This window comes from Felis catus, chromosome C1, assembly GCF_018350175.1.
Source record: "Felis catus isolate Fca126 chromosome C1, F.catus_Fca126_mat1.0, whole genome shotgun sequence".
In the NCBI taxonomy this organism is placed as follows: Eukaryota; Metazoa; Chordata; class Mammalia; order Carnivora; family Felidae; genus Felis; species Felis catus.
Genome location: NC_058375.1, coordinates 162,600,519 through 162,627,764, shown reverse-complemented (window position 1 = coordinate 162,627,764; position 27,246 = coordinate 162,600,519). Strand labels below are relative to the sequence as shown.

At 39.0% G+C, this 27,246-nt stretch overlaps 1 protein-coding gene across 1 annotated transcript in view; it reads left to right on the top strand.

Annotated features, from left to right (window-relative positions):
• The window catches only part of CIR1 (corepressor interacting with RBPJ, CIR1), a 45,840-nt gene that overhangs the window by 12,209 nt on the left and 6,385 nt on the right, over positions 1–27,246 (top strand). The window contains exons 3-7 of the mRNA XM_003990878.6: positions 289–362; positions 950–960; positions 1,050–1,114; positions 1,917–1,965; positions 3,115–3,232. Of these exons, the coding sequence (XP_003990927.2) occupies positions 289–362; positions 950–960; positions 1,050–1,114; positions 1,917–1,965; positions 3,115–3,232 (317 nt within the window). The remainder of the gene's footprint in view (positions 1–288; positions 363–949; positions 961–1,049; positions 1,115–1,916; positions 1,966–3,114; positions 3,233–27,246) is intronic.

Sequence of the window (27,246 nt, the reverse complement as noted above, 5' to 3'; positions counted from 1 at the left end):
GAGAGTGACCATGGCATTTTTCCCCTTTTCTTCTGGGAGGGCGAGGATCTCTCAGGTAACGAGAAAGTCTCAGAACTTAAAGCCAATTACTAAAGGGGCAGCACTGTTTGAATTTCCATTCATGTATTTCAGATGTTATCTAATCAGTGAAATAAAGTTTTGGAACTTTCTCCCTAACAAAAATATTTTCTATTAATTCCTTTAGGGATTTTGGAGATGGGGAACAGTAATTCTGTAATTTTTTTCCTCCTACATAAAACTGTTAACTTTATTTCTTATTTCATTTAGGTTGCTTATGGGAGATGAGCGTGTAAAGAATGGCCTTAATTTCATGTATGAGGCCCCACCAGGAGCTAAAAAAGGTACTTGCCTCATTTGCTTTTTTTTTTTTTTTTAATGTCCTTGATGTGTTTGCGGCTAAAGATAGAACTGCTATCACAGACATTTTTTAAAAGTTGCTCTTCATTTTTTAAAATGGCTGTTATTCTGTAAAGATAATTTAAAAATACTGTAATCAATACAATTGAACAAATACTAAAAATATTTGTCTAGCAATATTTCATGATGACTTTTTTTAAATGACTTGATCTTTGAAGAGAAAGTCAATATCAACAGAAGTGCGTTTCTTCTTTTATAATTTGTGTATATATCTTTAGTCCTTACTGATACGAATAGAAAGCATAATATTCTGTCAGTGAAAAATATAAAAGCTTAAAAATTAGGAATTAATGTGCTTATTACAGGCTGTCTCATTCAATATTGTATTTATCCTTCAGTGATTTGAATTTTATCATGTGAAAGAAGGAAAAAAAGTCAAACCAATAAATCCTTACAAGTTACAATTAAGTGCTATGACATCGTACTATAGTATAGTGTGGATAGCCAACTCGAATGTTCAAGTTTTTAACTTGACCTTTTTTTTTCACCCATATTTTGATATGCAATCAAGAAAACAAAGAGGTAAGGTACTATTTTCTGTGTTTAGATTTACTTGCAATAGATTGTAATTTAATGGAAAAGTTGAAAGACTTCCTAATGAATGTTTTTAGAAAGAAGAAACAGAAGGAGAGACTGAATACAAATTTGAATGGCAGAAAGGAGCTCCAAGGGAAAAGTAAGAACCAGTTTTCTTCTAAGATAAAATATATTATCACCAGCTTTATCTGATATCCCATCTTATGTTGCCTTCTCGTTCACTAGAGAAGGCAACTAACGTGAAAATGTATTTTATGTGATTTGTCTTATACAATTTATTTGATCATAGACTTTTTTTTTAAGTTTATTTTGAGAGAGAGAGAGAGAGAGAGAGCGTGCACCTGTGGGGGAGGGGCAGAGAGCAAAAGGGAGAGAGAGAATCCCAAGCGGGCTCCCCCATGATGCGGAGCTCAGATCCATGAACTGCGAGATCATGACCTGAGCCAAAGTCGGACGCTTAACTGACTGAACCACCTAGGTGCCCCTTGATCATAGACTTTAATTTAAATAGTTTTTAATTTTTTTTTTTAATTTTTTTTTTTTAACGTTTATTTTTGAGACAGAGAGAGACAGAGCATGAACGGGGGAGGGGCAGAGAGAGAGGGAGACACAGAATCAGAAACAGGCTCCAAGCTCTGAGCCATCAGCCCAGAGCCTGACGCGGGGCTCGAACTCACGGACCGCGAGATCGTGACCTGGCTGAAGTCGGACACTTAACCGACTGTGCCACCCAGGCGCCCCAATGGTTTTTAATTTTTTTAATCACAAATCATCAAACTGGACACTTAATATGAAGTGATGTCTAGAAATACTAAGTAGATTTCATAGTTCTGTGTTACACATTTTATAATGTTTTTAGAACTAGAAAACTATTTTCAGAATAACTGCTGTTTATTAAATTGTTCTTAATATTGTGTTTGTACATTTTCTCTACTTAATAGATATGCCAAAGATGACATGAACATCAGAGATCAGCCCTTTGGTATTCAGGCAAGTGACCCATATTTTACTCTATAAGAATAATTTCTACTTAATAAATACTTCTTTATTGTTGTCCAAAAGGTATTTAAGCTGAGAAAGGGCTCTGTTGTTTTGATTTATATCAGGCAGTAAAAGGACTTAGAGGAGAAAACATTAAGTGTAGTAGGTTGATAAAAGACAGGAATCAGGAATTTCATGTCTATGTAGATTCCCTGTATGTATGTCTATTAAATTTGATTTTCTCCTGTTTAAAAAAAAAAGGTAGGAATCAAAGTTTTGTACTGAGGGTTGTAATGATAAGGGTCTCTTCAGTTTTCAGGAATTGAGAGAATTAGCTCAAGATCAAGAAAAGGTGTAAAACTATTTTTTTAGAACCCATAGTATCAGCAGAGGGTCACATTCTTGTTAGAAAAAACGTTTTTTTGGAGTCCTGCCTTCCTTATTCATTTACATATTGACTGTGGCTGTTTTCCTGCTACGTTGGCAGAGTTGAGTAATTGCAACAGATACCTCTGGCCCGTAAAGACTTACATACTTAATATCTGGTCCTTCACAGAAGAAGTTTGCCAAACCCTGGTTAGGAAACTGAAACTTTAAAGATTAACTTATTTATTTATTTTTTAAATGTTTATTTGTTTTTTAGAGACAGAGGGAGATAGAGCGTGAGTGGGGGAGGGTCAGAGAGAGAGGGAGACACAGAATCCGAAGCAGGCTCCAGGCTCTGAGCTGTCAGCCCAGAGCCCGACGTGGGGTTTGAACCCATGGACCATGAGATCGTGACCTGAGCCGAAGTCGGACACTTAACCAACCGAGCTACCCAGGCGCCCCAAAGATTAACCTTTTTAAATTAGAGAATTTAAGTTTAAGCCATGACGTAATTCCTTTTTGATATTTTACCATTTCTCTTTGGATCACACTGTTTTGTTACCACCAAGTAACAGTCAAAAAGAGATAGTATTCAGTTTAGCTTTTAGGCAGAATTTACAAAAGGTTTTAGTATTTATGTTAAATTACCAAAATAGTTACGGAATCTCTTTCCCTGGAAATCTTTTAAAAATGAAAAGTAATTTACCTTAAACTCTGCCAAGGAGTAGGGATTTGAACATTGCTTAGAGTCTCAGTATTTTAATAACTAAAATAATGTTCACTATTTCTCAGGTTCGAAATGTGAGGTGCATTAAATGTCACAAATGGGGTCATGTCAACACAGATCGAGAATGTCCTTTGTTTGGTCTTTCTGGAATAAATGCAAGTTCAGTTCCCACTGATGGCTCAGGTATGCACTAGAGATGATTTATTTGTTTTATAATTTGTATCAAGGACAAACAGCATTTTTCTTTAATATTTCTGGATATCGTTTTCCTTTGGTTGGTTGGTTTGTTTGTTTTGACAAAGATATGTACCCAAAATATGATGGTCAGTGGGAAGCTCATATATTTTAAATTTTATTTATTTTATTTTTAATTTTTTTTAACGTTTATTTATTTTTGAGACAGAGAGAGACAGAGCATGCATGGGGGAGGGTCAGAGAGAGAGGAAGACACAGAATCTGAAACAGGCTCCAGGCTCTGAGCAGTCAGCACAGAGCCTGACGCGGGGCTTGAACTCACGGACCGCGAGATCATGACCTGAGCCAAAGTCGGACACTTAACCGGCTGAGCCACCCAGGTGCCCCTAAATTTTAAATGCTGTGTGTTAGAAATTAATTTAATTTTTCTAGCCAAGGGCCCTATAAACTTGATATTAAAGGTAAAATACTGGGACAGGGGTACCTGGATGGCTCAGTCACTTGAGCATCAACTTTGGCTCAGGTCATGATCTCATGGTTGGTGAGTTCAAGGCCTAAGTCCGGCTCTCTGCTATCAGCACAGAGCCTGCTTTGGATCCTCTCCCTCTCTCTCTGCACCTCCCCCTCTTGTGCTCTCTCTCAAAAATAGAATAAACATTATTAAAAAAAAAAAAAGGTATTAAGCATAGTTCATCAGGTTAGTAACCTAAAAATAGAAGGAAGAAATGGTTCTTTCTCATCTTCATGTTCCCCTGAATTGTAAATGTAGGCTGATGAAAAGACTCAGCAATTGCCTCATTTAGTTCACAGATAAAATCAAAACTGAATTTTAAAAGATGTTAAATATCAGGGATGCCTGGGTGGCTCAGTTGGTTAAGTACCCAACTTCAGCTCAGGTCATGATCTCACAGTGTGTGGGTTTGAGCCCCTCATCAGGCTCTGCACAAACAGTGTGGAGCCCGCTTGGCATTCTCTCTCTCTCTCTCTCTCTCTCTCTCTCTCTCTCTGCCCTTCCCCCACTTGTACTCTCTGTCTCTCTCAAAATAAATGAAGTTAAAAAAAAAAAAAGAGGGGCGCCTGGGTGGCTCAGTCAGTTAGGCGTCCAACTCTTGGTTTCGGCTCAGGTCATGATCTCATGGCTGGTTTTGTGTGTCTGTGCTGACAGTGCAGAGCCTGCTTGGGATTCTCTCTCTCCCTTTCTGCCCCTCCCCAGCTTGCTGTCTCTCTCTCAAAATAAATAAATAAACTTAAAAATTTAAAAAAAAAAAATCATTGTCAAGTTTGACACTGTTTCTCTGTCTCTCTCTTTTTTTTTTTTTTTTTTTTTTTTTTAGAGAGGGAAAGAGAGTACAAGCTGGGAAAGGGGCAGAGGGAGAGAGACAGAGGGATGCGGGGGAATCTTCAGTAGGCTCCATGCTCAGCATAGAGCCCAATGCAGGGCTCAATCCCATGACCCTGGGATCATGACCTGAGGCAAAATCAAGAATGGGACACTCAACCCACTGAGCCACCCAGGAGCCCCCTGACACTGTTTCTTTAATGATGTTATGGATGTTAGAATGGGGAGAAGAAGTACACAGATAAAAATATTAAAATTGATTTTTTTTTTTAATCCTTACTCCTCTAAAAAAGATTAAGAAACCACATTTTAAGTAGAGGGAAACTATTTGCTCAGTGGTGAGAGAATGTTGGTACAGACCTTGGTCTGGCAATCTCTGACAAAAGAATGTTCCACTGATGACACAGTGCAGGTACTCTTAAAATCCACATACTGATGTTCCTTCCTCACCTGCCCCCACTCAAATGGCGAAAGGAGAGCCCCCAAAATAAATAAACCCCTAAAGAACATGGGAGTACACTAGATCGTATATGAGGAACCCATTGGCTTAAATATTTCTGACTATTAATTTTAGTAGTAATAGAAACCTGATGTTTATATCTGAAAGGTATATATGTTTTCTGGAAGGGGTTGCATCTTGCTCACTTTTCCTTCACTCCAGCCTTGTGGTGCCCTTACAACTGCATGACTTCCGTATCGGCTAGCGGCAGGCAGTGGTAGTAGCTGTCTTTGTTCCCCAGCCTAGTCTTACTTTGATCCTGCTTCTGAGAGAATGAGGATAGATTCCAGACTTAGCCTTTTATTTGGTAATCAACAGACTTGCTTTGATTCTTTTTTTTTTTTTTTTTAACTTTTTTTTGAGAGAGAGAGTGTGTGAGTGGAAGAGGGGTGGGGGGGGAGAGAGAATCTTAAGCAGGCTCCACGTCCAGCTCAGAGCCGGACATGGGGCTCGATCTCACGACTTTGAGATCATGACCTGAGCTGAAATCAAGGGTTGGACACTTAACCAACTGAACCACCCATGCACCCCTCGATTCTTTTTTTGTTTTGTTTTTTAAAGATTTATTTATTGAAGTAATCTCTACACCCAACATGGGGCTCAAACTCCCAATCCCAAGATCAGGAGTCACATGCTACCAGCTGAGCCAGCCAGGCACCCCTACTTTATGTTGATTCTATATGTTATTTAAAAAAATTTTTTTAATGTTTATTTATTTTTGAGAGAGAGAGACAGAGTGGAAGTGGTGGAGGGGCAGAGAGAGAGAGAGAGAGAGAGACACAGAATCTGAAGCAGGCTCCAGGCTCTGAGCTGTCAGCACAGAGCCTGATGTGGAGCTCAAACCCACAAAACTGAGACCATGACCTGAGCTGAAGTCGGACACTCAACCGACTGAGCCACCCAGGCGCCCCTGTCTTGATTCTATATTAGAAAGTCTATAACAACCGGAAGAACTTGTGCTATTAATCTATTTTTAAAAGTATTGGAAACAGTGAACTCACATATAATGAAGCTGGTTATTAGCTCATCTCCAGCCATGCATTTATATTCATAAATCTTGAAGTAATCATTTATTTTATACAAAATTTTTGCACCCCATTTGTGGTACAGTTGTACTGTAGTACTATTCTGCAATCAAATGAACTTTTTCAAAATAAAGTGAACAAAGTAAAAAAAATACTCTTATTTTTTGGTTCCTAACAAGTTTTAACATATATGTAACCCAACTTGTGATGTCTGCAAATTAGTGATTCTTTATCTGTGTCTAAATGAATTGAGCAGTGGAGTGGTAGAGGGTAGAAAGTATTAACTTTATTGAAATACTATAGTTAACATTCCTAGTATATAAAATGTCCTTTCAAGTCAATATGGTAAAGACGAACATACAAACGCAAAGGAGCAAAGAACAAAAGGAGGAATCCAAATGGCCATTAAACCTATGAGGACATTTTCAACAGCATTAGTAACCAAAGAAATGAAAACTAAAATAATATATTATCTTTTTTTACCTATTAAATTGGGCAAAGATTTAAAAGAATACATCTGGTGTTGGAGCAAGTGTGGTAAAATGAATTTTAATCCACTGTTGATAAATTGGAACACCATTTTTAAAGTCATTTGACCATAGGTATCAAAAGACTTAAAAACATGCATATCCTTTTACCTAGAAATTCCGCTTCCAAGAATTCAAGAATATTCTTATTATTCCAAGAATAATAAGAAAGTGGGGGCGCCTGGATGGTTCAGTCAGTTAAGTGTCCAGCTGAGGTCATGATCTCATGGTCCGTGGGTTCAAGCCCCGTGTCAGGCTCTGTGCTGACAGCTCAGAGCCTGGAGCCTGCTTAGGATTCTGTGTCTCCCTTGCTCTCTGCCCCTCCAGCTCTGCTTCTCTCTCTCAAAAATAAATAAACATTAAAAAAAATGTTTTTATAATAAGAAAGTGATAAGGTAGATGCTCAAAGGTTTATGGTACTGAAATACCAGGAACAAACCTGAATGTCCATCCATAAGAGCTTGGTAAAATAAACTCACTCATTTATTCAGCAATCATTTATGGAGCACTTAACTCTGTGCCAGGCATTTTTCTAGGGTCTAGAATACAATAATATCAAGACAGGAAATGTCTTTACTTTCATTACATTGAAATGACACAAAATAAACTGGTAAGAAAATACTGGGTATTTATAAGTTCTGTGATGAAAATTAAATTGGATACTGTGATGAGAGGTAAATGGTGAGTAATTTTGTATTAAGCAGTCAGGAATGGCCCCCTCTGAGGAACTGATGTTAAACTGAGACTTAAATGACAGGAAAGGTACAACCATGTAAAATCTGGGAGAAGAGCAGTTTGCATCGTACAAGGAATGGCCTTTTTTTTTTTTTTCTAAGTTTATTTATTTTGAGAGAGAAAGAGCATGTATGTGCACACAGCAGGTGCAGAGAGAGAGAATCCTAAGCAGGCTCTGTGCTGTGAGTGCAGAGCCCAGTGCAGGGCTCAGACTCACAAACTGTGAGATCATGACCTGAGCCAAAATCCAGAGTCCGGATGCTTAACTGACTGAGCAACCCAGGTGCCCCCAGAAGGAACGGGCTTCTAGAATTGGGAGCCATAGATTCTGAGAGGCAGTATGCATAGTGGTTAAGAGCACAGACTGTGGGACTGTGGGGCCTCCTAGATGCCTGATTTGGAACATCTGCTCTGCTACCTAGTAGGCCTGTATTTTCAAGCAAGCTACTTAACTGCTGTGTGTCTGCTAATGTCTATGAAATAGATATTCTCGCACCTACCTCATAAGGTGGTCATGAGAGCTAAACAAGTTAATGTGGAGTGCTTGCAATAGTGCCTGGCATATAATAAGCATTTCTTTTTTAAAATAAATTATGAGGGGCGCCTGGGTGGCACAGTCGGTTAAGCGTCCGACTTCAGCCAGGTCACGATCTCACGGTCCGTGAGTTCGAGCCCCGCATCAGGCTCTGGGCTGATGGCTCAGAGCCTGGAGCCTGTTTCCGATTCTGTGTCTCCCTCTCTCTCTGACCCTCCCCCGTTCATGCTCTGTCTCTCTCTGTCCCAAAAATAAATAAAACATTGAAAAAAAAATTAAAAAAAATAAAAATAAAAATAAATTATGGTACATCCCCCCCAAATGGAATACCATATAGTCATAAGATATAAACAGGTGAATAGAGCTGTATGTCTATGTTGACATATAAGGATATACTAAGGTATATCAAGTAAAAAAAGTTAAGAAGCAATATTGTTTAAAAGTATGTAGGAAAAAAAAAAGTATGTAAGGTTAAAAGATAAAACAACCAGGGTGCCTGGGTGGCTCAGTTGAGTGTCTGACTTTGGCTCAGGTCAGGATCTCATGGTTCGTGGGATTGAGCCCTGCATTGGGCTCTGCTGACAGTGTGGAGCCTGTTTGGGATTCTCTCTCTCTCCCCTTCCCCTGCTTGCTTGCTTGATCTCTCTTTCTCAAAATAAATAAACTTTTTTTAAAAAGTTAAAATGATCTTTTTGAATCAAGTTATTTTTGAACTCTGTCAAATTTTATTTATTTTTTTCAGTTTATCTATTTATTTTGAGAGAGAGAGAGAGCATGCCCAAACAGGGGAGAGGCAGAGAGAGGGAGGGAGAGAGAGAATCCCAAGCAGTCTCCTTGTTGTCAGTGCAGAGCCTGATGTAGGGCTCAGTCCCACGAACCGTGAAATCATGACCTCAGCCAAAATTAAGAGTTGGATGTTCAGCCAGCTGAGCCACCCAGACACCCCAAATCTATGAGATTTTAAATTTTTTTCAGTGTTTATTTTTGAGAGAGAGAGAGAGAGAGAGAGAGAGAGAGAGAGAAAGAAAACACAAGCGGGGGAGGGGCAGAGAGAGAGAATCCAAAGCAGGCTCCAGGCTCTGAGCTGTCAGCACAGAGCCCAATACGGGGCTCAAACTCACGAGCTGTGAGATCATGACCTGAGCCGAAGTCGGAGGCCCAAACAACTGAGCCACCCAGGCGCCCCATAAATCTGTAAGATTTTGGAAGCTCTGCCTTTGATAGTGAAAGAATGGCGCACTGATTAAGTGCCCTATATGAAAATTAATTCTTAGAACTACTAAATTTCTTTTTTACTTTATGAGATAATTTTATTTGGCACTATGTATTTGACATCCCACATATCAGCCTTAAGTTTTATTTTTTGAACTTCTCTGTTCCAGCCTCATCAAAGATAAGGGTTCTACTCCTAGTTTACAATCTAATCATTGTATAAGAATCTATTTAATAGAGAGTGAGGGGCGCCTGGGTGGCGCAGTCGGTTAAGCGTCTGACTTCAGCCAGGTCACGATCTCGCGGTCCGTGAGTTCGAGCCCCGCGTCGGGCTCTGGGCTGATGGCTCGGAGCCTGGAGCCTGTTTCCGATTCTGTGTCTCCCTCTCTCTCTGCCCCTCGCCCGTTCATGCTCTGTCTCTCTCTGTCCCAAAAATAAATAAACGTTGAAAAAAAAATTAAAAAAAAAAAAAATAGAGAGTAACTGACTGTTAATAGGGGAGACAGGACTACAGTGACCTTTGAGGAATTATTAAGATTGAAACAGTTAGAAAGATGGGCCAGAAAGAAAGACCAGAAGAAAAACAAGCATAGAAGATTTATCTTGGATGACCATGAATGAACAGAACCAGATTTGAATGACTCAACAAGTTTTGCCATTGGACACTGCAGCCATCTTTTCCCAAACTTGCCTGATGTAAAGGATCACTTGAGTATTTTGTTAAAGGTATTGGTTCCCAAGGCCCTATTGAATCAGAGTACTGAGAGGATTCTAAGACTCTCACCCTAGAGGATGGTGATGATCTGAAAGTTTGGGAAAACAGGTTTAGGCAAAAATGATGCCATAGAATATTTTGGGTGGGTGTGGTGTAGTGTGTGTGTGTGTGTGTGTGTGTGTGTGTGTGTGTGTGTGTGTGTGTTTGGAAAGGGAAAAGTACAGAGAAGGAAAAATGATAATGTGCTAAAAGCTTTTTTTTTTTTAAGGAAAATATTCAGTATCATTTCTAATTTTTTCCTGTTGTAAACTAAATATCCAGTCCTAGAGGAATTGCCAAAATTGTTGATATATTTAGTGAATTAAGGATTACTAATTGAATCTACATTATGATTCTGGTAATATAAAGCTACATGCATATACATTAGGACTGGAAGGAAACATGGAAGACTGAAATAGTTAATAATTTGGTGAAATTACATGTGACTGTCTGTACTTTTATATTAAAATGTGTGATTAAAATTGGAAAAGAAACTGGGGCACCTGGGTGGCTCAATCGGTTGAGCGTCTGACTTTTGATTTTGGCTCAAGTCATGATCCCCGGGTCGTCGGGCTCTGCACTGTCAATGGGGAGCCTGCTTGGGATTCTCTCTCTCTCTTCCTCTGCTCCTCTTCCTTGCTCGCAGTCTTTCTTTCTCTCTCTAAAATAAAAAACTTTTTTAAAAATGGGAAAGAAACAAGATTTGGCTTTTCAAACGTTGAATATCTCTTGTATTCTTGAGAAGGTTGATGTTTCCCTTTGTTCTCCTGTATTAAATTTATTTTCAGAATAGCTGGAACAGCTGAAAAAAGGAAAGAGTTACTGGTGTGTCGTAAAAAGCATATTCATGATGAGAAATAACTAGCAGACTGAATTAATTCTTTGCCTCGTTATAGAAAAAGGCATTAGCAAAATTTCCATTTCCAATTTTTCCTTTAAAACTGACAAATATAAGTGTGAGAACAAATACTGGTAAATACACAGGATATTTTTAATTTCTTAAATCCTGTATCTTACTCATCTGAGAATATCTCAACACACTGAACTCTATGATAAAATTATGGTAAAAATAGATCAGTAACTTTCACCATCTGTGATACCACAGATGATGATGAAAGTTACTGATCTATTTCTGATGCACTGTCAAGGTTGAGAACCATCAGCTTCAGCTGTATGTAAGAACAATTGATATGATATGAAGATCTCTTAATGATATGGGTGTTGTTTACAACATTTGGCCAAATTAAAAATGCAAATTGTAAAACAAAGTGGCTACATGGATTCCATTCATGTTTCTCTTGCTGTCTTTAGGTAGACATATAGACAGATACTTGTAGAAAAATGACTGGCAGGAGATAGACGAATATATTAACAGTGGTTATACATTTATAGTTTTTAAGTGAGTATTAGAAGAATTAAAAATTTTGTACATAAATTATTTAAAATTGTATTGCTCAGTTAATACGTTTGAAGTTTGACCTGCATTTAGCAGTGCCACTTAACTAACACTAATAGAAACTCTTAAAGGAGTCTCAGAAACAGAATAAGAAACTCTAGTATATCAAATAGGAAAGCAAATAATAATGATGTTGTATTCTGAATTTGAATGCAGTGAAAAATAAACTGGCCAATTTCCTAATCCACTTGCTGATTCAAGCTAAAAAATCTTTTCATTTTAAAAAATCACCTATTGAATAATGTCTCACCAGTGAATAGAGATTATTTTTGCAATAATGCAATTTCAGTGGATGTGGTTATCATGGGATAATCACACCCCTGGGGTACAGCCTTGTGCCTGTAATCTCCCAGGAGTGTAATTATTTCATGATAACCGCACCCCCCGGCGTTGCATTATTTCTATTATGAAATTCTAAGTTTAGTATATAAAGTAACTTACTTTGATCACTGGTAACTGCAAGGTGCTGTTAGAATGTTCCAGCTGTGAGGTTTACAGAGACCAGCCATAAGATTTACTTCTCCTTTACAAAGTTAAATTAGGCAATCAAAATGCTTCTTTTGGCTAAGCTGGTTTAGAATATCTTTTCTACCGATAAGATCATCTTAACTTTGTAAGTTTCCATGCACTCTGAAGTACATCAGAATTATATGTAAAACTTTCAAGCTTCAGTGGTGACTAAATGTTTATAAAGTATTTTTATATTACATTATAATTAGATGTACTGCCCACCTGCCTTCATGTGTCCTCTTTGGCCCTTGTTCTTATCATTGACTCTTACCATCTGTCTCTTACATTTTTAGTGTATACCGATATTAAACATCAATTTTTTTTAAATCCACAAGGTGGGTTTTCAACAAAGCAAGTGGGGAGTTTTTGGTTTTGTTTCTGTTTGTTGCTTTCTTAATAGATTTATAGTTACATGTATCTGTATGCCTTTTACTTAATCATTTTGTTTCATTTCTTGTTTGTGCTTTTTCTTAATAGACTTTATTTTTTGAGAGTTTTAGGTTGAGAGCAAATTTGAGAGGAAAGTACAGAGTTTTCCCATAACAACCGACCCCCACAAATGCACAGCCTCTCCTATTATCAACATTCTCTACAAGAGTTGCACATTTGTTATAATTGATCAACCTGCACTGACACATCATTATCTCCCAGAATCCATTGTTTACATTATGGCTAACTCAGCATTGTACTTTTTCTGTAGGTTTGAACAAATGTATGATATGTATCCATATTATACTATCGTACAGAGTAGTTTCACTGCCCCAGAAATTCTCTGTGCTCCCTCCTCTGTTCATACCTCCCTTCCCTCTAGCCTCTGACAACCACTGACCTTTTTACTATCTCCCTAGTTTTACCTTTTCCTGAAGATCATGTAGTTGGAATCTTACAGTATGTAGCCTTTTCAGATCGGCTTCTTTCAGTTAGTAATATGCATTGTAGGTTCCTCCATGTCTTCTCATGACTCATTTAATAGTTCATTTCCATGTAGTGCTAAATAGTATTCCATTGTCTGGATGTACCACAGTTTATTGATCCATTTATACTGATGGACATCTTGGTTGCTTCCAAGTTTGCGCAGTTAGGAATAAAGCTGCTGTAAACATCTATGTGCTGATTTTTTGTGTGGTCATAAGTTTTCAACTCCTTTGGGTAAATACCAAGGAGTGTATGGGTAAATACACTTGGGAAATACCAAGAGTGTGTGGTAAGAGTATATTTAGTTTTATAAGTAACTGACAAACTCTTCTAAAGTAGCTGTACCATTTTACATGCCCATCAGCAATGAACAAAAGTTCCTGTTATCCATATCCTCGCCAGCGTTTGGCATTGTCAGTGTCGTGACAATGTCTTTGCATGTTTTGGTCCTTTACTAGATGTGTCTTTTGCAAATACTTTTTCCCAATCTGTTGCTTGCCTTTTCTTTCTTTTCTTTTTCTTTTCTTTTCTTTTCTTTTCTTTTCTTTTCTTTTCTTTTCTTTTCTTTTCTTTTCTTTCTTTCTTTCTTTCTTTCTTTCTTTCTTTCTTTCTTTCTTTCTTTTTCTTTCTTTCTTTTTTCTTTCTTTCTTTCAAATGTTTATTTTTGAAGGAGAGACAGAATGTGAGTGGGGAGGGGCAGAGAGAAAGGGAGACACAGAATCCGAAGCAGGCTCCAGGCTCTGAGCTGTCAGCACAGAGCCTGACGTGGGGCTAGAACCTACGAATCGCAGAATCATGAGCTGAGCTGAAGTCAGATATGTAACCTAATAGCCACCCAGGCGCCCCTTCTTTTTCTTGATCAAGTATTTTTTCAGCAGCTTTATTGAGTTAACATTTGCATACCATACAGATCACCCCTTTAAAGTGTACAAGTCAATGGCTTTGAATTTGCATATTCACAAAAGTTGTACATCCATCACCACAGTTAGGTTGAAAACATTTTCATTACCCCAAAGGGACCCCTCAGCCCCTTACCCTCCAGCTCCTAGTCCCCCCAAGCCCTAGGCAGCCACTACTCCACTTTCTACTTTTTTTGTAGATTGCCTATTTTTGACATTTCATATAAATGAAGTCCTACAAAATGTAGTAAAGAAGGTAGATTTAACATCATTTTGTTTGCGTTTAAATTTCACACTTAGAGGCACCTAGGTGGCTCGGTTGGTTAAGTGTCTGACTCTTGATTTCAGATCATGAGTCTCACAGTCATGATGAGTCTCAGGTCATGATCTCACAGTCGTGAGATTGAGCTGTGCTTGCACCCGCATGCTCTCCCTCAAAAATAAGTAAACTAATTAATTAATTAATTAATTTAATACTTAAAGAATTACAATTGCCTTTCTCCCCCCCACCCCAAACACTTAACGTCTAGTGTCCTCTTCCCACGGAGTCTAGGCATGTCACCTCCTTACACATCAATTATACACAAAGTATTGTTAACCAGGGAAGCTCACCTAAGCCAGAGTTTTTATTAGGGTTTAATTATATGGTCGTGATTGATTGACTCATTGACCATATAGTTGAACTCCTCTCTAGTTCCTCTCCCTTCTCCAGAGGTCAAGCTAATATCAGAGCCCCAACCCTCTACTCACATGGTTCGTCCTTCTGGTGTGGCCAGCCCATCCTGACTCATCTCCTTAGCATAACCTGTCTACATCACCTCAATAATGTAAACTATCAGATCCCATTGTAAATAACAGACACTCCTATCACTCAAGAAATTTCAAGGATACAGAGGCTTCTTCCCAGGAACTGGGGACAAAGTACAGCCAAGTTCTTTACTACACAGCAGTTGTATTTTTTTTTCATTTAGTTCAAAATATTTTAAAATTTCTGTTGAGACTTCTTTAGCACGTGTGTTATTTAGAACTGTATTGTTTAATCTCCAAATACTTTGGGATTTTCTGACTCTTCTTTATTATTTCTAGTTTAATTCCGTTTTGGCCTGAGAGCATTGTTTGTATGATGTCTATTTTACATTTGTTAAGGTGCGTTTTATAGCCCAGAATGTGGTCTCTCCTGGTGATGTTCCATATGAGCTTGAGAAGAATATATATTCTGCTGTTCAGAATACTTTATCCAATATATACAATACTTTGTATTGTATTGGATAAAATACTGTATATATATCAACTAGATCCAGTTGATAATGCTATTTAATTCAACTATATCATGTTGATTTTCTTCTGTTGCTCTCTGGATCTGTTTCTGATATACGGGCATTGAAATCTCCAACTCTAATAGTGGATTTGTCTATTTCTGAAAATATTTCTATCAGTTTCTGCCTCATATTTTGATGCTCTAATGTTAGATGCATACACATTAGGAATTGTTGTATCTTGAGGAGAATGAAACCCTTTTTCATTGTGTCATTGTCTCTTTATTGTTGATAAATTTCCTTGGTCTGAAACTTGCTTTGTCTGAAATTAACATGGATACTCCAGCTTTATTTTATTAGTGCTAGTATGGTGTGTGTGTGTGTGTGTGTGTGTGTATATGTATAGTGTATATGTATATATATATAGTGTATATGTATACTATGTATATATAGTGTGTGTGTGTGTGTGTGTGTGTATATATATATATATATAGCGTGTATACATATATAGTGTGTGTGTGTATATGTATATATATATTTCTCCATCACTTTATTTTTTTTTTTTAATTTTTTTTTTCAACGTTTATTTATTTTTGGGACAGAGAGAGACAGAGCATGAACGGGGGAGGGGCAGAGAGAGAGGGAGACACAGAATCGGAAACAGGCTCCAGGCTCTGAGCCATCAGCCCAGAGCCTGACGCGGGGCTTGAATTCCCAGACCACGAGATTGTGACCTGGCTGAAGTCAGATGCTTAACCGACTGCGCCACCCAGGCGCCCCTCCATCACTTTAGTCTGTGTCTTTATTTGTTTAAAGATTTCTTTTTTATTTATTGATTGATTTTTGGATTTTTTAAAAAAATTTTAATTTACATCCAAGTTAGCATATAGTGCAACAATGATTTCAGGGATAAATTCCTTAATGCCCCTTACCCATTTAGCCCATCCCCCCTCCTATAACCCCTCCAATAACCCTGTGTTTGTTCTTCATATTTACATGTCTTTTATGTTTTGTCCCTCTCCCTGTTTTTATATTATTTTTGCTTCCCTTCCCTTGTGTTCATCTGTTCTGTGTCTTAAAGTCCTGATATGAGTAAAGTTGTATGATACTTGTCTTTCTCTGACTAATTTCACTTAGCATAATACCCTCTAGTTCCATTCACATAGTTGTTATTTATTTATTCTTTAATGTTTACTTATTTTTAAGAGAGAGACAGCGTGAGCAGGGCAGGGGTGGAGAGAGAGGGAGACACAGAATCTGAAGCAGGCTCCAGGCTCAGAACCTGATGCGGGGCTCGAACTCACGAATGGTGAGATCATGACCTGAGCTGAAGTCGGATGCTTAACCGACTGAGCCACCCAGGTGCCCTGTAAAGATTTTTTAAAATTTTTTTAAGTAATCTCTACATCCAACGTGGGGCTCAAAGTCACAAGCCCAAGATCAAGAGTCTCATGCTCCACTGACTGAGCCAGCCAAGTGCCCCTGTGTCTTGATATTTAAAGTGGATGTGTGGGGCGCCTGGGTGGCGCAGTCGGTTAAGCGTCCGATTTCAGCCAGGTCACGATCTCGCGGTCTGTGAGTTCGAGCCCCGCGTCAGGCTCTGGTCTGATGGCTCAGAGCCTGGAGCCTGTTTCCGATTCTGTGTCTCCCTCTCTCTCTGCCCCTCCCCCGTTCATGCTCTGTCTCTCTCTGTCCCAAAAATAAATAAAAACGCTGAAAAAAAATTTGTTTTTTAAATAAAAAAATAAATAAATAAAGTGGATGTGTTGTGGTGCCTGGCTGGCTCAGGTCAGTAGAGCATGCAGCTCTTGATCTTGGGGTCATGAGTTCACACCCCACATTGGGCATAGAAATTACTTTAATAAATTAGAAAAAAAACTGTGGGTTAGTTTTAGACAACCCATCATTGAGTCGTATATATGTAATAATATGTCTATTATTGATGTAATTATATTTATAATTGTTATCTATTTGTTGCCCTTGTTCTTTATTTTTTTGCCTTCTGCTTTTTCTGCTTTTAGTCGAGCATCTTATGTGATTCCATTTTCTCTCAGCATATCAATTGTACTTTTTTTTTTTTATTTTAGTGGTTGCTCTAGAACTTGCAATGTGCACTTACAACTAATTTAAGTCCACTTTCAAATAGCACTGTACCACTTCACAAGTAGTACCAGTACTTTACAACAGAATAAACCAGCTAGACCAGGCATGACCAGGCACGGTCATTTATATAATGCTCCTGTTATATAACACAATTCCTTTTCTCTGTCCCTTTTAACATTGCTGCCATACCTTTACTCATAAACTATAATCATCTAGTATATCCTTGCTATTATCATTTCAAACAAGATGTTATCTGTTAGGGGCGCCTGGATGGCTCAGTCAGATAAGTGTCTGACTGTTGATTTCAGCCAGGTCATGATGTTATGGTTTGTGGAATTGAGTCCCATGTCGGGCTCTGTGCTGATAGCACAGAGGAGCCTGCTTGGGATTCTCTCTCCTCCCCTACTCTGCTCCTCCCCCACTCATGCACATGCACTCTCTCTCTCTCTCTCTCTCTCTCTCTCTCACTCTCTCAAGTAAACTATAAAAAAAAGACACTTTCTCTTAAATTTTAAAAAATATTTAATTATTTTTGAGAGAGAGAGAGAGAGACAGAGTGCGAGTGGGAGACACAGAATCTGAGGAAGGCTCCAGGCACAGAGCCTGATGTGGGGCTTGAACTCATGAACCATGAGATCATGACCTGAGCCAAAGTAGAACGTGTAACCGACTGAGCCACCCAGGCACCACTCTTATTCTTAAGATAATATTTTATCTTCCATTTATTCCTTTTCAAGTGCTCTTTCATTATGTAGATCCAAATTTCTGATCGTTGTCATTTTCCTTCTCTCTGAAGAACTTCTTTTAATTTTTCTTGCAAGGCAGGTCTGCTGGTGACAAATTCCTCAATTTTTGTTTGTCTAAGAAAGTATTTCTCCTTCGCTTTTGAAGGACAGTTGCTCTGGATACAGAATTTAGTGTTGGTAGGATTATCTTTCAACACTTTCAATAGTTCACTCCACTCTCCTGTTGCTCCCATGGTTTTTTAAGAGAAGTATGATGTAATTTTATCTTTGTTCCTAACTAGGTAAGAGGTTTTGCCCTCTGACATCTTTCAAGTTTTTCTCTTTGTCTTTGATTTTCTGCAGTTTGAGTATGATATGCCTAAGTGTAGGTTTTTTGGTATTTATCATGCTTGGTGATCTCTGAGCTTCCTGAATGTGTGGTTTGTTGTCTGTCATTAGTCTTGGGAGCTCTCATCCATTATTACTTCAAATATTTCTTCTGTTCTTTTCTCTCCTCCCTTCTCCTTCTGGTATTCCTGTTGTGCATATGTTGCACCTTTTGTAATTGTCCCAGGTTTTTTTTGTTTTTGTTTTTAATGTTTATTAATTTTTGAAAGAGAGAGAGAGAGAGAGTGAACAGGGGAGGAGCAGAGAGATAGGGAGACAGAATCAGAAGCAGGCTCCAGGCTCTGAGCTGTCAGCACAGAGCCTGACGTGGGGCTCGAACTCACAAGCCATGAGATCGTGACCTGAGCTGAAGTCAGACGCTTAACCGACTGAGCCACCCAGGCGCCGCACCCCCCCCCCCCCCAGTTTTTTAATATTCTGGTTTTATTTTTTTCATTTTATTTGCCTTTGCTTTCTGTTTGGGAAGTTCCTATTGACATATCTTAAAGCTCACTGATGTCCATGTCGAGTCTGCTGATGAGTTCATCAAAGGCATTCTTCGTTTCTGTTAGTGTTTTTTTTTTATTTCTAGCATTTCCTTTAATTGAGTCCAGTGTGAAGCTTGAACTCATGACCCCGAGATCGAGACTACTCCAACCTGGAGCGCCTGGGTGGCTCAGTCGATTGAGCGTCCGACTTCGGCTCAGGTCATGATCTCGCACTCCATGAGTTCGGGCCCCGCATCGGGCTGTGTGCTCAGAGCCTGGAGCCTGCTTCAAATTCTGGGTCTCCCTCTCTCTCTGCCCCTCCCCCACTCGTGCTCTGTCTCTCTCTCTCTCTCTCTCTCTCTGTGAAAAATATTAAAAAAAAAATTTTTTTTAATAAAAAAAAAAAGACTACTCCAACCAACTAAGCCAGTCAGGTGCCCCTAAGCCTCATTCTTTTAGTTAGCATGTGTGCCCCTGAGCTGTAACCTTCACAGGTGCTTCTCACCTTTTTTTCTCCACTTCCCCACCCCCCCCCGCCACCCCCCACCTTTTTCCCCATGTAGGTTAGGTTTTGGTAAAATAGTTTCCCTTGAGGGTAAGCATATGTTCAGGACAACAAATGCTGTGGACATATTTCAGACTGGTTATTTTTCCCTTCTTATTGTTGGAAGGTAAATACAAGGAGATTGTTCTTTGATAGTTCTTTGATAGTGAGAAGTGTAGTGGCTTCAGGAAGTAAAACTCATGAAAGTGTAGGGGCCCTATGAAGGTTGGGCCCCCAGGAGTTTTTAGTTCTCAAGCTAGTCCTTGCGTAGTCTCCAACAACAGTATGTTACCCTTTTAAGGATTCCTAGTAGTTCCTGACTCCATTGGTGGTTTCTGGTCCTGTTAAACGGTGATTGTACCGCTTGTCTCTCCTGTTTTGGGGATAATGTCCTACCCTGTGGTCTCAATTCTTTAATACTGCTAAGAAGATTGGTTGATTTTCAGTTTTGTCAGCTTTTTGTTGTTGTAAGGATGGGAGGACTTTCAAGCTTTTTATATATTGGATGAAAATTCAAAAGTTGTAAAAGCAACATAAAAGTGAATAAACGTTGAGTCCACATTTGTTAACATTAGTTTCATATTGTACGAATTACTTAGTACAATTTTGGTGTTTCAGGCTTAAGTTGCTATATATTTAAAGTTACTTTGCCATTTTTTAACTTAGATACAATTTTTTAAATGTTTACAACGGACTCCATAAATATGCAAATTTCACATTTTTAATAAAAGTCAATTTCAAATTCAAAATTCAAATTCAAATAGTTTGACACAGACAGAATTTCTGTTTTCTTTGTAACACGTAAGTCTGAGAACCAGCCACACCACAAATGGCTAACATGACATTAACGTTTCCTGTGTCTCTATCCACTCTTGTGTATGCCATAGCCTTTCGTGTGTAACAATATGAAAATGAAGAAATAGCTTAAATTGGGGCGCTTGGGTGGCTCAGTCGGTTAAGCGTCCGACTTCGGCCCAGGTCATGATCTCACGGTTCGTGAGTTCGAGTCTCGCATCAGGCTCTGTGCTGACAGCTTGGAGCCTGCTTCCGATTCTATGTCTACCTCTCTCTCTCTGCACCTCCCAGCTCGTGCTCGCACTCTGTCTCTGTCAAAAATAAATAAACTTAAAAAAAAAATTTTCTTTTAAGAAATAGCTTAAATTGAGGAAAGCATCATTTTACACTTATTGCAAAGGTTTGCCTATGAACACTCTTCCTTACCTAACTTGATTTAATTTCCTTGAAGAATGTCACACTCAGCGGTCACTCTGATGGAAGTTTCCTGCAACACAGCTTCCACGTGCTACTTCTCTGTCTTTTAATCAGCCTGCTATGTTGACAACATCTTGTTGCTTGAGGACATGTATGGGAAATGTAACAAAATAGTGGTCTGATCACAAGCTTCGCTGGAAAGACATCTAGTAGCATGCTAGAGGGACTTCCCATAGAAAGAAAGATGATAAACTCAGTTGCCCATCTGGCAAATCTCCCTGAATCTATTATGGAGTTCCCTTAACAACTCCTTGGAAGAAGTTGAATCCTACCAGCACAGCTACTAGGGTAGACCTACATCTGATGGCACAATTTTTGTTTAATTTTCCAGCACAATTCTGGAGAAAAAGTATTTTCTGCAGAAAAAATATTTGTGTTACTGGATTCTCATTAAAGCTAACCTCCTGGGGACGCTTGGCTGGCTCAGTCAGTAGAACATGCAACTCTTGATCTCAGGTTCATGACTTCAAGCCCCATGTTGGGTGTGGAGCCTATTTAAAAAAAAGAAAAAAATAAAGCTAAACTCTTAAAATAGGCAGATATTAAAACTAATAAATAAAGGATTGACCTCAAAATAAAGAAGTGATGGATCATCTCTTTCCTTTGTCTAGTTGATCAGTCAGGGACTAGGTTTTTTGTGTTTGTTTTTAATGCAGGTGGAAGCCAAGTAGCTGACAAGAAGTGTTGACCTTTTATTTATTTATTTTTTTTTCAACGTTTATTTATTTTTGGGACAGAGAGAGACAGAGCATGAACGGGGGAGGGGCAGAGAGAGAGGGAGACACAGAATCGGAAACAGGCTCCAGGCTCTGAGCCATCAGCCCAGAGCCTGACGCGGGGCTCGAACTCACAGACCGCGAGATCGTGACCTGGCTGAAGTCGGACGCTTAACCGACTGCGCCACCCAGGCGCCCCGACCTTTTAAAGAGCTGTAATTCAGTAAAACTTGTCAAGTTATGGTGCTCCAAGTGTCAAAGTGGTACTCTTGATTAGTACTTTAAATTTTGGCTATTTTAAGTGGTTACCAATGGTTACATCATTTCTAACTATTTATAAGCACTATTATAATTCAGTGCTTAAATTTGTTGTTACAGTGGCTAGGCCTTGAAATTCCACTGTCATTAGCAAATTAAATGTAATCCTGTTCTGTCAGTAAATTACTCTGCTCTGTGTTAAAGTCACGTGTGGGGTAGTGGGGGCTACACTTCTCCATAATCTCCAAGGGGTATTATGATTCTCAGATCACAGTCATAACTCCCTTTTACATGATTCTTCCTATTAACATCGTTCCATCTACTTAAAGTCTGCCAGCTTCAAGTAAAGGAAATGAATTAATGATTACCTGGAAAAGGAAAATGAATGAAATATAGTCCACTTAGTAAATATTAATTCTACGCAAATCAAACTTAATGAAGTTAACAACCTTCATTGTGTTACGCTCACTTAGAATGCCCCACTTTTTACCTTTTCCTGAATCACATGAGAGTTCGAAAATCAAATTCAGCTTCTTACTCTTTCCTGGAAAATACAGGCTTTTCTGAATTAGGGACTGTAATCTTCTTTATCTTTGTGTCCCTAATGCCTTGCACCGTGTACATGCTTAGTAAATAATACTTTAGAAATAATAGTGAGTGACTGAATGAAAAGGTTTTGCTAACTATATAAACATCACTGTTTATCATCTTCTCTGAATATATCTTATAACATAGGTTTACAATTTATATTTTTCCTGTTCTTTGATATGAACTGATTTTCCAAAAAAGATTAGAAGCTTGAAAGCAAAAACTAAGTTCCATTCTCTAAAATGCTAACAGAGGGGCGCCTGGGTGGCGCAGTCGGTTAAGCGTCCGACTTCAGCCAGGTCATGATCTCATGGTCCGTGAGTTCGAGCCCCGCATCAGGCTCTGGGCTGATGGCTCGGGGCCTGGAGCCTGCTTCTGATTCTGTGTCTCCCTCTCTCTCTGCCCCTCCCCCATTCATGCTCTGTCTCTCTCTGTCCCAAAAATAAATTAAAAAAGTTGAAAAAAAAAATTAAAAAAAAAATAATAATAAAATGCTAACAGAATAAAATAATAAGCTCTCAGTAATACATACTGATTAAAAAAAAATTTTTTTAACGTTTATTTATTTTTGAGACAGAGACAGAGCATGAACGGGGGAGGGTCAGATAGAGGGAGACACAGAATCTGAAACAGGCTCCAGGCTCTGAGCTGTCAGCACAGAGCCCGACTCGGGGCTCGAACTCACGGACTGCGAGATCATGAGCTGAGCCGAAGTCGGCCGCTTAACCGGCTGAGCCACCCAGGCGCCCCTACATACTGATTTTTAAATCGCTTTCTATGTTATATACTAGGGAGGAATAAGCTGAAATTCCTTATGCCAGGTTCCCTCCATAGTTAGAAGGAGATGTAATACAGAAATGTGGTGAGCGTCTAGCATAGTCATTGAGTAATTATTGTTGACTGATTTAAAATATCATGTGTAACTATTTTATAAAGTAAAATGTACTGGTCAGGCTACCTGGGTGGCTTAATGGGTTGAGCCTCCAACTCTTGACTTCGGCTCAGGTCATGAACTTGCAGCTGGTGTGTTCAGACCCCACGTCGGGCTCTGTGTTGACAATGCAGAGCCTGCTTGGGATTCTCTCTCTCTTCCTCTCTCTTTGCCCTTCTTCCACTCTTGCTCTCTCTCTCTCTCTCAAAATAAATAAAATTTAAAAAAAAAAGTACAATATACTGGTCGTATAGAGTTTGACAAATACGTACACCCCTATAACCAATGTCTCTGACAAGCAAGATTCAGAGCTTGAATATTACCATAACCTAGAACATACCCTTCTGTCCCCTACTGGTCAGCCTCCTCCACCCACAACCGCTGTTCTATTTTCTAACCTCGCACATTAGTTTTGCCTGTTCATGAACTTCGTGTAAATAGAATCATACGGTATGTATTTTTTGTGTCTGACTTCTTTGACTCAGCATAATGTTTCTGAGGTTCATAGATGAATAATGTTTAAGAGCTGTCATATTCTCTCAGGAGCAAGCATGTTCTTTGTTTTTTGTTGTTGTTTTTGAGAGAAAGGGAGAGAGTGGGGGAGGGGCAGGGGAGAGAGAGGAAGGAGAGGGAGGGAGAGAGATAGAGACACAGAGAGAACATCTTAAACAGACTCCACACTCAGTGTGGAGCCTGATGAGGGGCTCCATCCCACATCCCTGGGATCGTGACCTGAGCTGAAATCAAGAGTCAGGTACCCAACCAACTGAGCCACCCAGGCACCCCCAGGAAAGCATTCATATTCTTAACTAAAACGTAGTGCTAACTTCTACTACCTCATGTTCATCACAACACAAATGACTTTTCTCAGTCCCCTATGGACTGTGAATTCACTTTATCACCGCAAGTATCATCACTAAAATATTTGCATATAAATTAAGTTGAAGATAGAAGTTTGAAGATACAATCAAATGTAAGTCATATATTTGTAACTCTATTGATTCTGTAAGGGAAAGTTTTTTATTTTTAATAGTGTTCTTTACTAGCATACAATAAGGGCAGTTTTATCTTTCCTTGTTTTTATGTATTTTCCAGACACGTAGATTAAAATGAAATGCTTCATTTTTCCTTTACATTGTATGTTTTAATAGAGATCAAATTAGCTGTCTTCAGTATGAACTTGAGATAAGGGCAATAAGAAACACTTTTGTTTCCAGCCTTCACTAAGCTGCACTGGCAGTGTTTCAGGAAAATTCCCAGTTTGGAGCAGTTTTATTACAATTCGTACAATTGGTTCTTGCATAACCTTTGGAAAATCATACGTAAAACATTCTCATCTATATAAATAAAAATCACCCACACACTTTATTAATAGCTTTGTTCACTTTTTCCCTGGGACTTGTGCTGCATGTTCCCACTGTGCCCCCTTTTTGAGTCTTTTTTAAAGATAACTTTCTATACGCTTTCTTAAAGGCAAAAAGGTTAGGTAATATTAGGAATCATATGTATACGATTCTTGATAATTCCCACTAGACACAGATCTCCCCGTCGTGTTCTATAACCAGTGTCTTTGTGTGGCCTTTTTACCCTTAGTAACAAGGAGTGGCTTTTTTACTAGATTCAGTCGATTTAATTTCAAGGAAGAAAGACGGAAAAAAAGGGTGTACTCCCATGGAAATAAGAATCATAACATATTTAATTTGTGATCATATTTGAGAGTTTATTTTAAAACGCACATTTTTCAGGTTCTGCCCCCTCCACTATTACTACGTAGCGACAGCAAAACATTCTAGGTTGAAGTCTTAGCCTTTTGTCCTCAGTCTAGTTCACTGGCCAGAAATGTGTGTGTTTTCAAGTGTCATTTTTCTCAAGTCCAAACGTAAGAAGACTTGCTATGTAATCCTCCTAAGTATATGGTATAACATGCCGGAATAACTTAATAATAAGCCTGTAGATCTAACTACCAACTTACAGGAAATACAAAGACTAGAAGAACATATTAAATGACATCACTATCCAGAATGTGGGATACTCTGCAGGACAAATAACCCAGTTTCTTCAGCAAACGAATAGCGGGTGGGGGTAGTGAAATTTTTTTAGATGAAAACAGACTTAAGGTATGTGTCACTTATACCTCAGTTTCTAAAGAGGGAAAAGAGGGGCTCCTGGCTGGCTCAGTTGGTAGAGCATGTAACTTTCAGTCTCAGAGTTGTGAGTTCAAGTCCCACATTGGGCATGGAGCCTATCTAAAACTAATTACTTAAAATAAAAAGAGAGAGAGGGGCTCTCAGGTGGCTCAGTTGGTTAAGCATCTGACTCTTGATTTTGTCTCCGTTCATGATCTCACAGTTCGTGAGTTGGAGCCCCACATCGGGCTCTGCGCTGACAGTGTGGAGCCTGCTTGGGATTTTTTCTTTCTCTTTCTGCCCCTCCCCCCACTCGCACTTTCTCTCTCAAAATAAATAAATAAGCCTTAAAAAAGATAGCAAGATTTAAGAGATATATGAACTAATCTGGACAAACCAACTGTGAAAAGATACTGTTGGGACAATCTGAATGTTGACTGGATATCCGACGATGTTTTAAAACTGTCAGCATGGACAGGTGTAATAAAGGTGTTAGGGTTTTATTTTTAAGAAATACTCCTTGTTTGTTAGTGATTAAATACCAAAGTGATATCTGAGATTTCATCTCTATCAAAATCTACATCTGTCAAATACTCTGTCAATAACTCTATCAAAAAAGAAACACAGGAAGTTGGAGGTCATAAAGTAAGAATGGCAAAATATCATTGTTGAAACTAAGGAGTACATTAGGTTCATTACATTATACTCTCTAGGTTTGAGATTTTTTCCCGTATAAGGTTAAATACAAATCCACAATGAAAAGGGAAAAATTGATCACTTAAAAAATTTTTTTACGTTTATTTATTGTGAGAGAGGATTTGAGCAAGTGCAGGGGAGGGGCAGAGATAGTGGAAAAGAGAGAATCCCAAACAGGCCCTGCACTGTGAGCACAAAGCCCAACGTGGCTCAATCTCATAAACCGTGAGTGCTCACCACTTTAATAGCAAACAAAACTATATTCATTTTAGGAATAGCAGACACTTGCAGCAAACAGTACATCCCATAAGGTATTGTGTTAAATTTTGGGGGAGAAGGAAAAGGCATTTCTCATGCAGCCTTCCCTAACCTGCAGGTCAGTGCCCTCCCTTCTCCCGCTGAATACCATGAAATTGTAGAGGGTAATGTTTCATTTCAAAAGGAATGAGGAACTTGGAAAGGAAGATACATCTGTTCTTGGGAAGAGCAGATTGACCTCGTGCTAGCAGTGCGACACAAGTGTGTCTGCCTTCGGCATTCAGCTTCCTGCTGAGCTGTTTGTGGGCGTCAGCTGGGACTGCTGTCTAACGGTGAAGTTGGTGATGGGGCCTTTCTCATAGCCAGGACTTTTTAGTATCCTCCAATAAAACATGCATTTTACTACACAACATTTCTTACTTCCCGTTACTTTTGCTGAGTTCTATAAAAATGAATGCTCTTAATGAATAGATTAGCCCCTGTCCAAACATAATTTTGTACAACCTAATTTGCCTTCTGGGGATTTTTTTTCCCCCTGAGACACTGACCCCACGGTATTTTTCTAGTAGAAAATAGTCTAGGTCTAATCAGGACATGAAACTGAATACCGTAGTCACAATCAGTATTCTGATGCTTACCTGTATCACAGCAGAGAAAGTTTGCAAAATGTAAAACAGTTTTCGTCAGTGGACCTGCTTTTCAAAATTGGAACATCGGTTTTCATGCTCTGGAGGCTTGACCCAGCCTGAGTGAAGTGATCTAGAAAGGAGTCCTCACAAATCTACATTTTAAAACAAATGTCCTCTTCCTGAATTCTCTAGAGTTATTCAACCATAGCAAATTTAAGAGCAAACCAAACATTCCTGGGCCCCGATTCCAGTTGTAGTTTAAACTGTTAAGGCACAGACACCAGAGAGCAAGGTGGTAAAAAAGGAGGACTTGGGTGGTGCTGCCCTTTCTGTAGCCTTGGGTGTCCGCGCCAAACTTCCACCAGTGCTGTTGGGACAGAGCGCCCGAGGTTCGCAACGTCCGTGGTCCCTAGAAGCCACTACTAGGAGGGCCCACGGACCAATTTGCCATTTTCAGTGGAAAACAAGTGGCGGTTACTAATTATGATGACCCTGTACTTTGGATCTGGATTTGCTGCACCTTTTTTTATAGTAGGACACCAACTGCTTAGAACATAAGGACGTTTTAATTAATCCATTACACAGATGTGAAAAGGAGTATTTTAAGAGATGCAGTCTC